The sequence below is a fragment of the Microcaecilia unicolor genome, chromosome 5 (assembly GCF_901765095.1).
Source record: "Microcaecilia unicolor chromosome 5, aMicUni1.1, whole genome shotgun sequence".
Lineage (NCBI taxonomy): Eukaryota > Metazoa > Chordata > Amphibia > Gymnophiona > Siphonopidae > Microcaecilia > Microcaecilia unicolor.
Genome location: NC_044035.1, coordinates 148,713,975 through 148,733,933, shown reverse-complemented (window position 1 = coordinate 148,733,933; position 19,959 = coordinate 148,713,975). Strand labels below are relative to the sequence as shown.

Sequence of the window (19,959 nt, the reverse complement as noted above, 5' to 3'; positions counted from 1 at the left end):
GAGGTGTGTTCCATGCAAATGCATGCAAAGCAACTTGTTATTATGCAAACCATATAACACAGCTTGCGGTAATATTGGTAAGGCATGCTATTTGATGACATTTAACAAAACTTCTGATGGTGCTGTTAAATTCCTCTTGAGGTTATTGGTTTGCTAACATATGAACTGATGCTCCTTGGGGCTTGAATTAAAGGGCTACAAATAAAAAAGTGCATCTCCTTCCCCCTCCCCACCCCCAATGCACAGTTTTAAATGTTCCAGGTGGTAAGGGTGATGGTCCTCTTCCTCCCACTTCCCCCCCAGAGGCCAAAGGAGTGAAAGCATAGTTCCCCCAAGCTGTGCCCCCTTTTGTAAAATCCATAGTGCTCCCTTTGGCTTTCCTCTCCCACCTCTTAACTGTCCCAAGACTTCCTTGAATATCTGTGGTGTCTAGTGCACTGTTTGTCGGCTCTATCCTCTCCAGCCCACTCCTTTTTTTGTTGTTGGTAAAAGTACCCATGCTATGAGTTCTATAACCTTCAGAGGGGCAGAGCACTTTCCAATAATGATTTTACCCAAGTATTTTATTTATTTATTTGTTGCATTTATACCCCGCTCTTTCCCACTCGGTAGCAGGCTCAGTGCGGCTTACATAGTATGGAATTACATAGAATCACCTGGGTAAAATCGTTTTAAAATTGCCTTCCCCATGGTTCTAGTCTTTTAATGCATTATTATTATAGCGTCTAAGAGTGCCCCCATTGCATTTTTAAAAAATTCTCATTTAAAAAACTGCTAGAACCTAAGATTAAAACATTCAGATAGGACTTTATTCATGTACTCAACTGTATTATGAATATCTATTAGCCTCTAATGCAATAATTAATTTAGCTTTAGTAAATGTCAACCCTAGGCAGCACGGTGATCTAAGGCTGTGATGCAGCCAAAGTGCAGCACTGGAAGTTGCTCCCAGGAGGGATCTAGGTAAATGGCATAAAAAGGGAGCAAGCTGTACTCAACGGGTGTCATGTACAGTACAGTATTTAAAAAAAAGATAAGGGACATCATTTTAGGTAATAATATGAGGCTGTCCAGCTTGGAATGATGATAAAGTGGAGTAAGCAAGTGCCCAAACAAGCAAAAGAAGAATTAAATATATTCCACTAAAAAGCAGCAAGGAAAAGCAAAAAGGGGTGGAAATCACCAATACCACATGTTCACAATTTCAAGGGCTTGCTGTTAAAATATTCTAAAATCTTTATTCACCAGTAATGGATACGGGCAAAACCCGACTTGGCCCTTGTCTGGTTTTGTCCGTATCCATTACCGGTGAATAAATATTTTGGAATATTTTAACAGCAAGCCCTTAAAACATGTGAACTTGTGGTATTAGTGATTTCCACCCCTTTTTGGTAAGAAAATGCCCAAACAGTGGGCCCTTAGGGTCCTTATAGAGCAAGCTGCTGTTATTGGTGGAACCATGGGTTCTGTGAGCTGATAGGCAAGAGAAAGGGAAAGAGGTGGGTGAATAACCCATACATTCAGACATTATGAGTGTGGAAGGGTCAGAACAATTTTTACTGAAGGGAAAGAAAAGCTCTGGGTTAACTCCAGTGTAGTTTAATTCAGGATTCCCCCCCAGGAAAGAGAGATGGACCTAGTATTGTGCGATGAGAGGCCAAGGGACTTAGATAGGTGGGACAACTTTTTGATCAATATCAACAAATCTAAAAAAGCTACAAACATTACAGAATATGGCTGCCAGATTACTCTGTTGGGCAAAGCACAGAGATCACGTGACTCTACTTTTGAAATGGTTGCATTGGCTTCCAATAGAATATAGGATATGGTTTAAAGTCTTAGGAGCCTGTTTACTAAGCCGCGCTGTAGGTGTGCTAGCATTTTTAGTGTTAATGCTAGAGACATCTATAGGAATATATGGGTGTCTCTAGAGTTAGCGCGCGCTAAAGTCACTAGTGCGTCTTGGTAAACAGGGCCCATAGTCATGATACATAAAGTTCAGGGAGTTCCATTATATCTTAATCTTTATCATGGAGTTCCATTATATCTTAATGCTTTGATTATTCACTACACCTTGACACAAACTTTACATTCTCTGAATGATAACTCGCTCTGCCCACCCCTTCCTGCGCAAAATGGGAATCTAACAGACATAGCGCCTTCTATTTCCTGGTTCCAGCATTAAGGAATTCTTTGCCTCAATATATTAGGCTTGAAAAATCATATACGACTTTTTGTACTTTACTAAAGTCCTATTTGTTTCAACTTGCCTTTGATAATTATTGAATACTGTCAGATATATTATGATGAGTAGTCTGGCCCAATTGAGAGCAATGGATGGATGCATGGATGGATTTTGAAAGACCCTCTTGTATAAATTATTATTATTATTAACATTTGTATAGCGCTACAAGATGCATGCAGCGCTGAACACCCAACATAGAGAGACAGTCCCTGCTCTATAGAGCTTACAATCTAAAAATAATAGACAGACAGACAAGACAATTAAGGACAAGGGACATACTGGGTGAGAAGGAACAAGGGGAGGGCAAATTGAGTAGTGGCTAGGAGCCAAAAGCAGTGGTGAAAAGGTGGGTTTTTAGCATAGATTTGAAAACAGGTAGAGATGGAGCTAGACGTACAGGCTCAGGAAGTCTATTCCAGGCATAAGGTGCAGCGAGGGAAAAGGAACGAAGTCTGGAGTTACAGTGGTGGAAATAAGTATTTGATCCCTTGCTGATTTTGTAAGTTTGCCCACTGACAAAGACATGAGCAGCCCATAATTGAAGGGTAGGTTATTAGTAACAGTGAGAGATAGCACATCACAAATTAAATCCGGAAAATCACATTGTGGAAAGTATATGAATTTATTTGCATTCTGCAGAGGGAATTAATCCCTCTGGCAAACAAGACCTAATACTTGGTGGCAAAACCCTTGTTGGCAAGCACAGCGGTCAGACGTCTTCTGTAGTTGATGATGAGGTTTGCACACATGTCAGGAGGAATTTTGGTCCACTCCTCTTTGCAGATCATCTCTAAATCATTAAGAGTTCTGGGCTGTCGCTTGGCAACTCGCAGCTTCAGCTCCCTCCATAAGTTTTCAATGGGATTAAGGTCTGGTGACTGGCTAGGCCACTCCATGACCCTAATGTGCTTCCTTCCTGAGCCACTCCTTTGTTGCCTTGGCTGTATGTTTTGGGTCATTGTCGTGCTGGAAGACCCAGCCACGACCCATTTTTAAGGCCCTGGCGGAGGGAAGGAGGTTGTCACTCAGAATTGTACGGTACATGGCCCCATCCATTCTCCCATTGATGCAGTGAAGTAGTCCTGTGCCCTTAGCAGAGAAACACCCCCAAAACATAACATTTCCACCTCCATGCTTGACAGTGGGGACGGTGTTCTTTGGGTCATAGGCAGCATTTCTCTTCCTCCAAACACGGCGAGTTGAGTTCATGCCAAAGAGCTCAATTTTTGTCTCATCTGACCACAGCACCTTCTCCCAATCACTCTCGGCATCATCCAGGTGTTCACTGGCAAACTTCAGACGGGCCGTCACATGTGCCTTCCGGAGCAGGGGGACCTTGCGGGCACTGCAGGATTGCAATCCGTTATGTCGTAATGTGTTACCAATGGTTTTCGTGGTGACAGTGGTCCCAGCTGCCTTGAGATCATTGACAAGTTCCCCCCTAGTAGTTGTAGGCTGATTTCTAACCTTCCTCATGATCAAGGATACCCCACGAGGTGAGATTTTGCGTGGAGCCCCAGATCTTTGTCGATTGACAGTCATTTTGTACTTCTTCCATTTTCTTACTATGGCACCAACAGTTGTCTCCTTCTCGCCCAGCGTCTTACTGATGGTTTTGTAGCCCATTCCAGCCTTGTGCAGGTGTATGATCTTGTCCCTGACATCCTTAGACAGCTCCTTGCTCTTGGCCATTTTGTAGAGGTTAGAGTCTGACTGATTCACTGAGTCTGTGGACAGGTGTCTTTCATACAGGTGACCATTGCCGACAGCTGTCTGTCATGCAGGTAACGAGTTGATTTGGAGCATCTACCTGGTCTGTAGGGGCCAGATCTCTTACTGGTTGGTGGGGGATCAAATACTTATTTCCCTCTGCAGAATGCAAATAAATTCATATACTTTCCACAATGTGATTTTCCGGATTTAATTTGTGATGTGCTATCTCTCACTGTTACCAATAACCTACCCTTCAATTATGGGCTGCTCATGTCTTTGTCAGTGGGCAAACTTACAAAATCAGCAAGGGATCAAATACTTATTTCCACCACTGTAGCAGTAGAGGAGAAGAGGGACGACAAGAGAGATTTGTCCAGCGAGCGGAGTTCACGGGGAGGAATGTAGGGAGAGATGAGAGTGGAAAGGTAATGGGGGGCTGCAGAATGGATGCATTTAAAGGTCAGTAGGAGAAGTTTGAATTGTATGCGGAAGTGGACAGGGAGCCAGTGAAGTGACTTGAGGAGTGGACTAGTGTGGGTATAACAATTTTGGCGGAAAATAAGTCATGCTACCGAATTTTGGACAGACTGGAGAGGAGAGAGATGGCTGAGAGAAAGACCAGTGAGAAGTAAATTGCAATAATCCAAGCGAGAGGTGACAAGGGTTTGGATAAGGGTTCTGGTAGTGTATTCAGAAAGGAAGGGGCGAATTTTGCTAATGTTGTAGATAAAGAAATGACAGGTTTTAGCAATTTGTTGAATATGTGCAGAGAAGAAGAGAGAGAAATCAAAGATGACTCCAAGGTTACGAGCCGAGGAGACAGGGAGGATGTGAGAGCCATTAACAGAGATAGAGAAAGGGGGAAGAGGGGAGGTGGGTTTAGGGGGAAAAATGAGAAGTTCAGTTTTAATCATGTTTAGCTTCAGATGGCGTTGAGACATCCAAGCAGCAATGTCAGACAAGCAGGATGAAATTTTGTCCTGGATTACGATTGAGATTTCAGGGGTGGAGATGTAGATCTGAGAGTCATCTGCATAAAGATGGCATTGAAAGCCATGAGATGAAATGAGGGTACCAAGGGAAGAGGTATAGATGGAGAAAAGGAGGGGTTCAAGGACAGAACCCTGGGGGACACCAACTGAAAGCGGGATGGAAGCTGAAGAGGAACCGCCAGAGTGAACACTGAAAGTTGACTTGTCTTGAGTTTTGTTTGTGTGTTTTATGTCTTTATGTTTTTACTACTTTATTTTATGTAAACTGGCTTTGATCTGATTTACAACTGTAGCAGCATATCAAGTTTATAAAACAATAAACAATAAAACTGCTTACTTTTGGGGCATTAAGCGATCAATTTATGCTAGATGGGAATAGTTTTTATGCCTACCAACAACTAAAGCATTTCCTAAGTTCTCAGGAAGTTAGGATATGGAAGAGGATCCCACCTCTTTTGAACTGACTCCCCCAGTGGTCACTAACCCTCTCCCACCCTGAAAAAAACAACTTTAAAAACTTTTTTTGCCAGCCTGAAATGTCATACTCAGGTCCATTGCAGCAGTATGCAGGTCCCTGGGGGGGGGGGGGGGGGGGGGTATGTGTGTGTCAGCAGAGGCATAGCGAAGGCATGGATGTCCTTCTTTCAAACATTTTGGACGTCCTGAACTGCCCCCCCCCCAACAGGGACGGCCAAATTTCAAGGGCATGGAGTGGAGTGGAGGAGTGGCCTAGTGGTTAGAGCACTGGTCTTGCAATCCAGAGGTGGTCAGTTCAAAACCCACTGCTGCTACTTGTGATCCAAAATCCAACAAATAAAGGGGATGTCAAAGGCATAGCAAAGGCATGGACATCCTTGTACATAAGTACATAAGTAGTGCCATACTGGGAAAGACCAAAGGTCCATCTAGCCCAGCATCCTGTCACCGACAGTGGCCAATCCAGGTCAAGGGCACCTGGCAAGCTCCCCAAACGTAAAAACATTCCAGACAAGTTATACCTAAAAATGCGGAATTTTTCCAAGTCCATTTAATAGCGGTCTATGGACTTGTCCTTTAGGAATCTATCTAACCCCTTTTTAAACTCCGTCAAGCTAACCGCCCGTACCACGTTCTCCGGCAACGAATTCCAGAGTCTAATTACACGTTGGGTGGAGAAAAATTTTCTCCGATTCGTTTTAAATTTACCACACTGTAGCTTCAACTCATGCCCTCTAGTCCTAGTATTTTTGGATAGCGTGAACAGTCGCTTCACATCCACCCGATCCATTCCACTCATTATTTTATACACTTCTATCATATCTCCCCTCAGCCGTCTCTTCTCCAAGCTGAAAAGCCCTAGCCTTCTCAGCCTCTCTTCATAGGAAAGTCGTCCCATCCCCACTATCATTTTCGTTGCCCTTCGCTGTACCTTTTCCAATTCTACTATATCTTTTTTGAGATACGGAGACCAGTACTGAACACAATACTCCAGGTGCGGTCGCACCATGGAGCGATACAACGGCATTATAACATCCGCACACCTGGACTCCATACCCTTCCTAATAACACCCAACATTCTATTCGCTTTCCTAGCCGCAGCAGCACACTGAGCAGAAGGTTTCAGCGTATCATCGACGACGACACCCAGATCCCTTTCTTGATCCGTAACTCCTAACGCGGAACCTTGCAAGACGTAGCTATAATTCGGGTTCCTCTTACCCACATGCATCACTTTGCACTTGTCAACATTGAACTTCATCTGCCACTTGCACGCCCATTCTCCCAGTCTCGCAAGGTCCTCCTGTAATCGTTCACATTCCTCCTGCGACTTGACGACCCTGAATAATTTTGTGTCATCGGCGAATTTAATTACCTCACTAGTTATTCCCATCTCTAGGTCATTTATAAATACATTAAAAAGCAACGGACCCAGCACAGACCCCTGCGGGACCCCACTAACTACCCTCCTCCACTGAGAATACTGGCCACGCAATCCTACTCTCTGCTTCCTATCTTTCAACCAGTTCTTAATCCATAATAATACCCTATCTCCGATTCCATGACTCTGCAATTTCTTCAGGAGTCTTTCGTGCGGCACTTTGTCAAACGCCTTCTGAAAATCCAGATATACAATATCAACCGGCTCCCCATTGTCCACATGTTTGCTTACCCCCTCAAAAAAATGCATTAGATTGGTGAGGCAAGACTTCCCTTCACTAAATCCGTGCTGACTTTGTCTCATCAGTCTATGTTTTTGTATATGCTCTGCAATTTTATTCTTAATAATAGCCTCCACCATCTTGCCCGGCACCGACGTCAGACTCACCGGTCTATAATTTCCCGGATCTCCTCTGGAACCCTTCTTAAAAATCGGAGTAACATTGGCTACCCTCCAGTCTTCCGGTACTACACTCGATTTTAGGGACAGATTGCATATTTCTAACAGTAGCTCCGCAAGTTCATTTTTTAGTTCTATTAATACTCTGGGATGAATACCATCAGGTCCCGGTGATTTACTACTCTTCAGCTTGCTGAACTGACCCATTACATCCTCCAAGGTTACAGAGAATTTCTTTAGTTTCTCCGACTCCCCCGCTTCAAATATTCTTTCCGGCACCGGTGTCCCCCCCAAATCCTCCTCGGTGAAGACCGAAGCAAAGAATTCATTTAATTTCTCCGCTACGGCTTTGTCCTCCTTGATCGCCCCTTTAACACCATTTTCGTCCAGCGGCCCAACCGACTCTTTGGCCGGTTTCCTGCTTTTAATGTATCTAAAAAAATTTTTACTATGTATTTTTGCTTCCAACGCTAATTTCTTCTCAAAGTCCTTTTTTGCCCTCCTTATCTCCGCTTTGCATTTGGCTTGGCATTCCTTATGATCTATCCTGTTACTTTCAGTTGGTTCTCTTCTCCACTTTCTGAAGGATTGTTTTTTGGCTCTAATGATTTCCTTTATCTTACTGTTTAGCCACGCCGGCTGACGTTTAGTCTTTTTTCCCTTTTTTCTAATACGTGGAATATATTTGTCCTGAACCTCCAGGATGGTGTTTTTAAACAGCATCCACGCCTGATGCAAGTTTTTTTGCATCATAGAAACATCCACATTTTGGACGTCCTCTGCTGTCACCCATACTCTAAAAAAAAAAAAAAAGACGTCCCTGACGAGCACTTGGACGTTTTCACCTGGACTTGTGTTTTTCTAAGGTTGTAGACGGCTATTATACACGCAGCTTGTCTGCATGTATGAAGCCGTCTTTGGCGTGCGCAGAGCAGCCATGCATAATGCTTGGCTGCTCTGCACTGGCTTCCCCTCATGAGGAAGGAAATCGTGTGCAAATGAGCTAACAGCGAGCAGCTCATTTGCATGCGATTTCCTTCATGCATGCCCGTTCCTTTCCGAATCACTAAAGTATTCAGGGGTGTTACTGATTGGATTATTCTCCTATATATTTTCCTTTTGCTTCCTTTCTTGAAGCTGGCTTTCCTTCCATTGGTGGTCTTATGGGGTTATGTTATATATTGTGGGGTCCTTTTACTAAGCTGCAGGAAAAAAGGCCCTGCAGTAGCATTGGGGGCCATTTTTCCCACGCGCCAGGGCCCTTTTTACCACAGTGAGTAAAATACGCCCCCCAAAATGGCATGCGATAAAACAATTCATTGAGGTGGCAGTAAGGGCTTCTGCAATAACCCAGTGGTAACCAGGCAGTGCGCGGCAATGCCTGATTACCACCGGGCTAGTGCCAGAAATGGCACAAGCTGGAGCTGGAACTACCATCGACAGCCACGTTGGGCCAGCGGTAGTTCCGGGATAGCGTATGGTAAGCCCTTGTTGGGCTTACTGCTGCTTTGTAAACGGGCTCCTAAGTTTTGGGGGCATTTATATTTGGCAGCAGTGCAGCGTAACTTTTTCTTTTTGATAATTGCTTTGAATTTTTGCAATATAAAACATATGCTACATAAAAAAAAAAAAAGAAACAGATAAAATGGGAGAAGGAACAGTTGAGTGTTTAGAACATTGAAGTGTGAGTCACAGAAGGTCCCGGGACATAGATTTACAGCTTCTTTCTGCAGAGCACCTTATCTCCAGGCATATCAAGATTTGGAATTCCTGAGCCCAATATTTAAAGACAGCGGAGCTTTTAATTTTAGGCCCTTGTTAGGCTCCTAAACTTGTGCCCCGTATTCAGCTATCCTCCTAAATTTGGGAATGCAGTGGTATTTTGAGTATAAATGTAGGCACTCAGTCTTAGTAATTTTCAAAGAGGCCAAAGCATAAATCCTTTGAATATCAGAATTAACGTGAAGGATAAGCCTGGCTTTAACATTACCTTATCCTTCAGGTTAATTAAATCTGCCTATGCATTTGTACATAAATCTATCATAAAAAGGATAAAGGAATTATGCTAGAAAAGAAACAGAAGAACAGTGGCATAAAGAAGTGAAAAGAAAGGGGAGGAGACCACTTCCAGGGAAAAATGAGGGCTACAGAATTTCTCACCGGTCCACACTGAGTTTCTGTGCGAGCAGCCTCCAGTCGTTCCCCCTGGAGTTGGGGGCATCGAGGCTGTTGCAGATCTTTTGTCGAATGGAGAAAGGGATCTTAAAGGCGTAGGGGCCCAGCTGTGTTGTCACTCTGCCTCCAGGATGTGAACAAAATGGATCAAAAGGTTTGAAATTCTGTTAAAAACAAAATAACAACAAAAAAATTAGAATACTCAATCGGCTAAAGGCCCTGTTTACTAAGCCGTGCTTTAGGCACGCTAGCGTTTTTAGCATGTGCTAATGTTATAGACACCCACAGAATATATGGGTGTCTCTAGCATTTAGCATGTGCTAAAAACACTAGCACACCTTAGTAAACAGGGCCCAAAGTAACAATTAAGAAAAATTGAAGTTATGTTTAAAAAATAAACAATTTTAACAGGGCTAGCCAAAATTCTGCTATGTTGGAATGCACAATCATGGATTTTAGTGCTATAATATGGTTATTTATTTATTTATTGGGATTTATTAACCACCTTTATGAAGAGATTCACCCAAGGCGGAGTACAGCAGGTACAGTTTAACATAAAACTTACAATTTTGTTAACAGCATAACAATAGTAAAATAACCAAGAATAAGCATAAATACAATTAGGGGTCCTTTTACAAAGCTGCGGCAAAAGGGGACCTGTGCTGGTGTCAACACGTGTTTTTGATGCGCGCTGAGGCTCTCTTTTACCACAGCGAGTAAAAGGCAGTTAAAAAAAAAAAGAAATTTAATGATATGTGATCGTCTCTGGGAAAATGTTACTAAGTGATGGCTGATTTTTCATGTCATGGGTCCATAAGCAGTCTACAAATGTTCTATGTTTGCACTTCTGTTACTTTTTTCTTTTTTGGACTGTTGTATTACAAATTGCTTCCTCTAACAGAATTCATTAAAACCTCATCTTTTGTTTTTGTTAACTTTAGTCACCTTTGGCCAGAGATGGTCACATACGTTTATTCTCCTTTGCTATACTACCTCACAATGAATATATATCAAGGCAGTCTACAATGGATCAACCTGAACAGGCTGTTTTAGTCCTGGTTCAGCCCCACTTAAGGAGTCGAGTTGTAGCTCCGATTCCCTAAGAAAAGCAGAGACTAGGGATTATACATTTATTCCTGTGGACTCTGGATGCTCATTTTGTACAAGGACTCCTGTTGGTTGGTAACAACAGTTGTGGGTTATGCAGGGCTTTTTTTGAGGGGGTACTGAGTACAGGCACCTTTTCCATTGTCTGCTAAAATTGACCCATGGTTCCCAAATTGTAATGAAAGAGCTCAGGCTCTACACACTAATTATGCCTTATATTCTGTGACTGGTTGCAGGGAGCCTGGCTATTGTGGGGTGGGTCCCTCAGTGATCACCCCACCTCTGAAGGGTGGCCTGGCATTTGAGTACCAGCACCTATTTTGCTAGAAAAAACGCACTGGGGTTATGTATTAAAACTGATTTTTTCCTTGGGATTCATCTCTTGTAACCCAGGCTTCCCAAACTGTGAATTGTGATCCAGATGGGGATATGAAATCCACATTTTGAATGTCGACTTGGGCATGCCCTGTATACAGACATCATCAGGCCATGCCAACGGAGAGGGTGGGGGGGGGGGGGGTCTCATGCTTTCTGTGGCTGCATGAATGGGGTCAGAGCCACAGAAAGTTTGACTGGCGCTATTCATAACCAAGCTTGCCTGTCCTGGGGCTTCTATCCCTCTTTTGCCATTAAAAGGGTTATCGGGTGGGGGGGGGGGGGGGGGGGGGGAGAAGGAGGGCTGGTTGCAAATGCCAGGCACTGCCATGTGAACATTTTTACCTTGATTCTCCAGCTGGGTTGCTACCCACAGGCCAGTAAAGGCTCAGGATGCTCAGAGGGAGGGGTTTCTCAGCTGATGCTAAATTCTCACTTAAAAGGGCAATTCCATAACAGGACACTTACATTTACACGTATACTACATGCATAAAAATACAGAATACTGATACAGATGTGTATATATCCACATATATGTGCATACCCACATATACACGCATACGTGTCAATATTTTGCTTAAGTGATATTTTGTAATGGCACGCCTAACTTATATAGTGCATAAAATGTAAGAGGCGGAGGGGTGTACACAGGGACAGAATATAGGTGGGGCTCCCAGCTACCACTGTTACATCTAAGCTGTGCAGGAGTCCTCCAACTGCATTGCTGCTGGTGGGGGTGGTGTTTCAATATTGTGTTTTCAATCACTAAGGACATGCAAGTTCCCAGGAGTCCTGCAGAGCTTACCTGTCTCTTATTGTTGAAAATATGATACTGAAACAACACCACCTACTGGTAGGACTGTAGGTGGAGGACTCCTGCTCAGCTTAGAGGGAACAGTCCCAGCTAATGTAAGTTACGTGAGCAGCTTCTGCATTTAGGTGCACTGATACTCACGTACACTAGTATTCCATAGGAATACAGGCACCCAGTTTTCATTACACAATAAGCTCCCAGTGCATGGCCTCAGGTGCTTAAATGGTATAGTATTACCCCTCAGTGGCAAGGCTCATGGTTCACATTAGCCAGATTCCTGAGGGTAAGGAATATTAATGAGCTGATTTGGAAAAGGGAAAAATTCAGGTAGTTGCAAATGAAGCCCAAATTAGGCAGAGTCAAGTCCATCTGTAAGTTCAAAGCAGCAAGGTGAAACTACCAGATTAAATAAAAAGTATCAAGGATGGTAGACGTTGGGGCTTATTTTCAAAACACTTAAGACTTACAAAGTTTCATAGATTACTATAGAACTTTGTAAGTCTAAATGCTTTGAAAATACACCTCCTAGGCTACTACAACTCCCCCATTGAGGCAATCACCTCAGCTTTCCACTAGGTTCCCTGAGATAGGCAGGATGTAGAGCTCTGAACAAATGACCAACAAATGCACTAATAATATTGATACTAGCCAAGCATCCGGTCTGCTGAGATTTATTTTTTAATGCTTTTCTATCTGGATTTTTCCCTTTACTTTATCTCCTTTCCTTTTACCTGACTCAAAACCTGCACATCCTAATATTCAAAAGCAGTTATCTCCCTAATTGTATAATCTTGTGCGCACATTCTTATGCAGAGTGCACAAAGTTGCATGTGCAAATCACAGAATAGCAGGGAATTTTTAAAAATTAATTGTAAGGAATTTGGGATTTCTTTGGCTTATGGATTTTTTAAACATTATTTTTATATATTTAGAGTCGCATCTCTGTTTTAAGATTATGTTACTGCTCTTATTACTATGGTGTTACTGTTATTCTGTTTGTTAGCATTGTCTTTTTGAATTTGTATTTGTTAATCTACTATAATAAAACGCAGCCTCAACGTTCTGAGGACACTGACGTCACTGAAGTCACTCACACACCGGTTCGTGGTTTCATGGTGGTGAAGCCACACAACATCTTCATGCCCCGCCCTCGCGTCACACGTGATGACGTCGAGGGCGGAACACCAAAACAAATTAAGTCGAGGGCAGAACACCAAAACAAATTAACGCATGGGGAGAAGTAGGGACTCCTCCCCTTCCAACAAATCCCAGCCGCCGCCTACGTGCAGATGAACCCGGCCCCTTTCGCCACATAGCCCCGTCCCTTACAACTTACCGCCCCGCCCACAGTAGCACACGCTTAACCTCACCAACCTCCCTCCCCCCCTGTCACCTCCCCTCCCCTTACGCGTGTCTCCCTGGTGGTCTACAGGTACCTGTTCGGTCGGGCCAGGAAAGAAAGAGCCCCCTCTTTCCTCCCGTAGCGGTGGCTTCCTTGCTGCTTCGTGTGGGAGTCCGGCTCTCGGCGTTTGAAAATGGCCGCCAAGACTTTAAGCTGCCTCGCGAGACTTCAACTCTCAGCAGCCATTTTGAAACACCGAGAGCCGGACTCCCACACGATGCAAGGTACCACCACCGCTACAGGCAGGAAAGAGGGAGCTCTTTCTTTCCTGCCCCGACTGAACAGGTACCGTAAGGGGAGGGGAAGGGAGTCCCGTGCCCGCTAGTGCCCGTTTCATCGGCGCCAGAAACGGGCCATTTTTACTAGTTTTAAAATAAAAAGTGTTGAAATTAAAAAAAAGAATAGTGTCAGTTACACATGTAACTTAATTGCTTAGGGTCCTTTTACAAAGCGGCGGTAAGCCCAACGCGGGCTTACCACTTGCTAAAAGGGAAGTACCGCCAGGCTAGTTCTCACCACCAGCACAAGTCATATCTGGCGCTACAAAATTTTTTTATTTTTGTAGCGCCGGTGTGTACCCGGCGGGAACTGGGCAGTGCCGCATGTTGCCCGGTTACCGCTGGGTTAGCGTAGGAGTCCTTACTGCCATCTCAATGGGTGGCGGTAAGTGCTCTCCCCCCCCCCCCCCCCCCCGAAATGACCGCACAGCAATTGTTTCACTTGCTGCACAGCCATTTCCTGAGAAAAAAAAACCCTGCCTTTTACCTGCTGCAGTAAAAAGGGGTCTCGGCGTGCGTCAAAAACATGCACTGACGCCAGCACAGGCCCCTTTTTTCTGCAGCTTCGTAAAAGGGGCCCTTTATTAGCTGCTAATTGAAATTAACCACCAATAATTGGCTATAGTTTGTGTTAATTGGAGCTAATTGACACTAATTTCCAGTTACACACATAGCAGCCCTTAGTCAGTATGCTACAAATTGTGCACGCAAAATCCAAAGTGCATAACTGCGAGGAGCTGTGGACCTTGGAAGGGCATGGGTGAGTCAGGGCTGTGCTTAACACTTATATGCACAAGTTAGAGCATACTAGTAGCTGTGTGCAAGCATTGAGACAGACATAGGGAAGCAACTGCTTGCCCTGGGATTTGAAGCATGGAATGTTGCCATGATTTGAGTTTCTGCCAGGTACCTGTGACCTGACTTGGCCACTGTTGGATACTGGGCTAGATGGACCATTGGTCTGATCCAGTATGGCTACTCTTATGTTCTTATGTTCATTTACACCAGCCTTTCAGCTGGCTTTATTTATTTATTATTCTAAATGTATAGCTCTCTTTAAACCAAAGGAGCTAACAATCAAACATACATAATTTAAAATGCATAAACAAGAAGAGATAAAACCATATCATTCCCCTCTCCAATCTCCAGCTACACACCCACTAATTCAAGTAAAAATTATTAGTACCAGTTTGAATTCACCTCTCAAAATAATTACTTGAGTTCAGCCTGATGTTATCCCTCCAAGAAAGCTTTCACAAAACAGTGAGTTTTCAAAAATTTCTTAAACTACTCTCTATTCACACAAAGTCTCAAATGCCCTGGAAGCTTATTCCACATAATAGGTCCAGCAATTGAAAATGCTCGTATACAAGTCTCAACAAAACGATATGTTTTAATTACTGGAATACATAACTGTTTTGCCATTTCATATCGTAAAACTCGCATTGGTTGGTACATATTTAAAACATTTAGACACTATACAGGGGCAAATTCCATAAGTAGGCGCTTTCTTTTAGGTGCCCTGAGGTGAGAGCCTATTCTGCTATAGAATACTTGCATAACCCAGCATCAGTGCTCCTAACAATTAAACGCCTGCACTATTCTATAAGTTCAACATGTATGTTTATTAGATTCCTGATACACCACCTTCCTGTGGTACAACCAAAGCAGTTTACATTTATTATATACAGGTACTTTCTTTGTCCCTAGTGAGCTCATAGTCTTAAGTTTTTGTACCCGAGGCAACAGAGGGTAAAGTGACTTGCCCAGGATCACAAGGAGCTGCAGGGCTCTCTCTTCCACATCTGGCACTTGTGGAAAGTGAGATGAATGGATCTAAGAATTCAAGCCTTGCAACTTGGCAGCTATCCTGGGGTAGTTGGCAACATTTGGTAAGGACCCTTCCAATGAGGGGAAAGGCAGATCTTATGCTTGTGAACTTTGATCTGCTTCCAGTTCCCCAGTTCCAATGGATAGCATGGTTCTTAGTCCTCAGAGGGGTTAGCTGTAGTAAGGGGCAGCCCTGTCCATGTGAACACTCCCTTCATTTACACACTATAGCACTTGCACGTGCCCTTCCAGAAGAGTGTGCCAATATTCAGCACTGGGTTAAATGGGAACACTTAAATAGCAGTCCTATCTTTAACCTCTAAGAACTTAGAGGCCCTTTTACAGAGCGGTGGTAAGCCCAATGTGGGCTTATTGCTTGCTCTTTCGGAACTACAGCCGGCCCAACACGGCTGCCGGTGGTAGTCCCGCCCCGAGCGTGCAACATTTCTGGGGGGAAAAGAAAACCCGTGGAAATGGCTTGCATGGCTCTAACCCAGTGGTAATCAGGCCAGGGGCGTAGCCAGAAAACAGATTTTGGGCGGGCCTAGGCAAGAACTAGGTGGGCACCAAGTGTTCTCCCCCACCCCCACCACCAAAAATAAATCTCAGCTCACGGGAAAATGCTTCTTTCCACCTTGGCAGTCTGCAGCAGCCATGCGCTGAAAACTGAGCATGCGCAGGTGCCGGTATCGTGGAGAGTAGTGTTTTCGTTACCATCAGGGGGAAGCCTTCAGCTGGCAGAGCTTGGGATCCTCACCAGCTACCACTAAATATGTGCTACTGTTGGGTGGGCCTGAGCCCTAAGTGGGTGGGCCCTGGCCCACCCAGGCCCACCTGTGGCTAAGCCATCAGGCATCGTCGCGCACTGCCCGGTTACTGCTGGGTTAGTGTGGAAGCCCATATCACCACCTCAGTGGGTGGTGGTAAGGGCTCCCTTTTGCATAAGGGCTCCCTTTTGCATGGCCATGCGGTAAGAGTTCTCTTACCGCATGGCCATGTGTGCTGGGGGCCTTTTTACCCGCTGCAGTAAAAAAGGCCCTGACATGCGGGAAAAACGCCCCGCCACCAGCACAGGGCCCTTTTTCCACAGCTTGGTAAAAGGGTCCCTTAACCAGTTAGCGATGAATATCAGTCTCACTGGTTAAGCTCCGGCAGCCAAAAACTGAAACCAGATATTCAATGCCAGTTACCGGAAATGGCCTGGCATTGAATATCCGGAGTCAGTGCCGACCGCAGCACTTACGCGGGTTGCCTCCCACTGGCTGAATATCGGCCCCCTTAGATTTAATTCAGCAATGGCAGTCAAGAGTTTTAAAAAAAAGCACAGACCTTCCTGGCTGAATACTGATCTGTATGTATCTAAGTGTGTTTGCTTGTTTCGTCCTTTTTAGGTTTCTGGACATCTGCCAGAACCAAAGTATCTGCCTTCGTACAATAAGGGAAAGAGGTTTCCTTTTCCTCTCCAGTGTTTTTTTGTGTGTGCTCTTTTGTTATATTTTGATTTGGGGTGTAACCTGTAGAACTGCACACTCTCTGTCCCAACTACTTTCTCCTTTCACGTTTGTGTAGAACCTCTTCTCCTTGTTATTTTCCTCTCTGACTAAAAAATATTAAACATACATGAAGCTGAAACTTCTGTTTTCAGTTAGTGGAGAAGCAGGAGTCCTGATCACCCTGGTATGGAGGGCTGGAGTAAGCAGGTTCCTCTAATACCCCCTCTGGGCAAATAAAAGAAAGGTTAAATTCTTCTCTCCATAGAACTGGGTCCACCTTTAAGGCACATTTTTCAGTGGATACATGTTCACAATGCTTAACTTTCACAGCTGGCTGCTGGAATGAGCTGTCTTAGTCACTTAAACATGAATAAATAATTCACCGCTATTCTCACCTTTTCCAAAGATGCTATGATAGTGTCTGTCTGTTAAGCACTATCATTAACGAGACTTAAATGAACATTTAAATACAATGCATAATGAAAATGTTTTGCAGGAAAGCAATTTGCAGAAAGACAGGCAAGGAGAGAAAAACCTTTAACAGACATAAAAACAAGTGCTAACAGCCTGACAGATGCGGCAACACTTTTCGGGGCACTTCCAGCTCAGCGCTCGGCTATAACAAATGCAACCATGTAAATAGATATTGAGGCCAGAGGATGCAAAAGAGCACTGAAACCACAGGAAGGAACCAACTTAATAATGTAAGAACCACCATAATGGGTCAGACCAAAGGGTCAACCCAGTACCCTGTTTACAATAGTGGCCAATTCAGCACCTGGCAGGGTAACCTCAAAATGTAGATAGATTCCATGCTGCTGATGCTCAGTCTACTTTAATAACTGTTGGTGGACTTGCTCCTCCCGTCTAACCTCATAACTCTGCTTTGGTATGGACACTATAGATGAGTATTAGTTAACGTGCACTTAGTTCATGAGCATGCATGTATTAACCTACAAATTAACATGTGCATAAAGCCAATTTGCATCTGTTAGAAAAAGTTCTAACACATAAAAATTGTTAATAAAAGTCATTGACATGAGCCAAAATAACAGCATAAATCAGGGGGAAAGTCTGAAAATGACTCAAAAGAAACCAAATTTTCTTCCGTGCACATCCGTAAGTGATACATATATAAGTAGTGCAGAAAACTTTTGTGAACTCCTTGTATTTACCAGTTTTTGGCTGAAAACTACCTGAATCTATCAAAAACTGGCTAAAATCATAAGCTCTGCAATGCCCTGGAACTGCTATCTTATTTAGCTGATGGTGGGATCTGTAAGTCTGCAAATAGTAACTGGAAAGCTGCATATACTAGGGATTTTTTTCAACAATCACTCTAGCAAAGGCACTCCTTGTAGAGGGTCCCATACCTGCTTACCCTCATCAGTAGCTGTATGACATGATGCAGACTCTTTTTTAAATAGAAGGACTGAAATACTTCTGTAGAACATGTTATAGATAAGCTTCTGCTGAATCCTTTCAGACAAAAAAAATGGGTGGATTTCCTATATGACAGCACTCTTCAACAAAAGCAAATAGAGATCCTTTTAATCTCTAGATCCTCCTTTGAGATTTCTCTGAACCTTCACTCACTCTCTCTTTCTTGAATGCCCAAGTGCTTCCCCCTGAAACGTAAGCACATTCCTAAGTAAAGGGTGCAGAGGAAGATGAACCACCCCACAGTAAAGTGGATTTATCAGCCAAGCTCTCCCTTGCCTCCTCCAGCCTCTCCAAACTTCTATTTTGCCATTTATTTCTAGCCCCATCCAAGTTCTTTCTTAGTGCCCCAGCCTAGCTCTCCTTTGCTTTCCTACCCAGCAGGCTCTCTCTTGGTTCCCACTTCCCAGACAAGGTCTCCCTGGACCATATACCCCACCCACCAAGCCAAGACAAGCTCTCCCTTGGACTGCCCCCAAGTGCCAGTCCCTCTACCCTTCACTCACCCTCTTATCCACAGGAGGAGAAGACAATCGACAGTGGGGCACCCCAGGAAGCTTCTTCCATCTCCCCTGATTTCAGGCCACGTGGTACAAAGCATGCTGAAGACATACTAAAGCCAAGATTGCGCCAGTTTTCAGTTTCTCCCATGGCAATTCCACAAAGAATGAGGAATTTGATGGGAAGGGTTGGATTTTGCCAGCCTCTCATGGTCATGGAATCCTCAGAGGCAAGGGGGCTCTGAGTATAGTTGTTAAAGAACATGCATTCCGCCTGTCACCTCTGTCCAAGGTAGTGAGTCCACACCCACCTGCCCCATTCCAAAGTATCAAATCCTCCCCTACTTTTCAACAAGCACAATGAGCATCCAAAGCTAGGTTTCTCGGTTAGAGATTGATGCAGCCCCAGCCAATGAACTTTGTTTTGAGATTGTAAGGTCCCAACCTGCTGTCTTGTAAGGCTCGTTTGTTGTATTATCCAAGCCTTTGCGGCTTGATGTCACAGACCTTTCCCTCAGTCTACTTAACCAATTAAAAACAGACAGTGCCACCCCCTACCTCGCTCTGATGCCAGCGTCCTAGCTGCCTTTTCCCGGATGGGACACCCACAGTCCTGATGTTGATGTTGAATCTGATGGGTGATATTCATAAACTGCTGGCCTATATCACCAGTGTTTTCTTTCTGCACTGCTTCACAGCCAAGGACTTTGATGTAAGTCTCTTTGCCAAACAGGATGCTGCAATTAGTCATCTAGCATGTGTTCCAGGATCTTGACGTTCTTCTCTTGGCTGTTTCTTGAGCAGCTGCTAGTGCGCCTTTGGGTCTGCACTGCTGGGGCTTGTTCTGCCTCCTTCTCATCCTCATGCTGCTCTTGCATTACAGGCTGCTGCTGCTGGGCCTCTTCCTATCCCTTCCCCTCCCCTGCTCTTCTTCTCCCTCTGCCTAAATCTTAATGTTAGTTTCTACCTCCAGAGGTGGAAGAATTAACTATTGCATTCCTGGTTTATTTGCTAGGTTCCAGGAGAGGGAAAAATTACCCAAGTTCAACTTAACACTTAAAAAGCATGATAAGTAAGGTGACTAAGGTGTTTTGAGGGGGTATATTAATGCCAAGTTGTACATCTTTGTAGCCAGTATGCCTAATTTAGGATTATCTTTACACAGATGGTTTTGAGAAGGGCTGTCAGGGTTAAGATTAATTTCATTGCAGCTACTCTGCAAGTCGGTTTCAGTTGTTTAAGTTTTATGTCTGTCAATATGTTTTAATTATTTATGTA

At 44.0% G+C, this 19,959-nt stretch overlaps 1 protein-coding gene across 3 annotated transcripts in view; it reads right to left on the bottom strand.

The window, feature by feature from the left end:
• UNC5B (unc-5 netrin receptor B) overlaps nt 1-19,959 on the bottom strand; it is a 457,404-nt gene that overhangs the window by 2,655 nt on the left and 434,790 nt on the right. For all 3 annotated transcript variants that reach the window (XM_030203413.1, XM_030203415.1, XM_030203414.1), the window contains one exon: nt 9,428-9,606. In XM_030203413.1, coding sequence (XP_030059273.1) covers nt 9,428-9,606 — 179 coding nt within the window. The remainder of the gene's footprint in view (nt 1-9,427; nt 9,607-19,959) is intronic.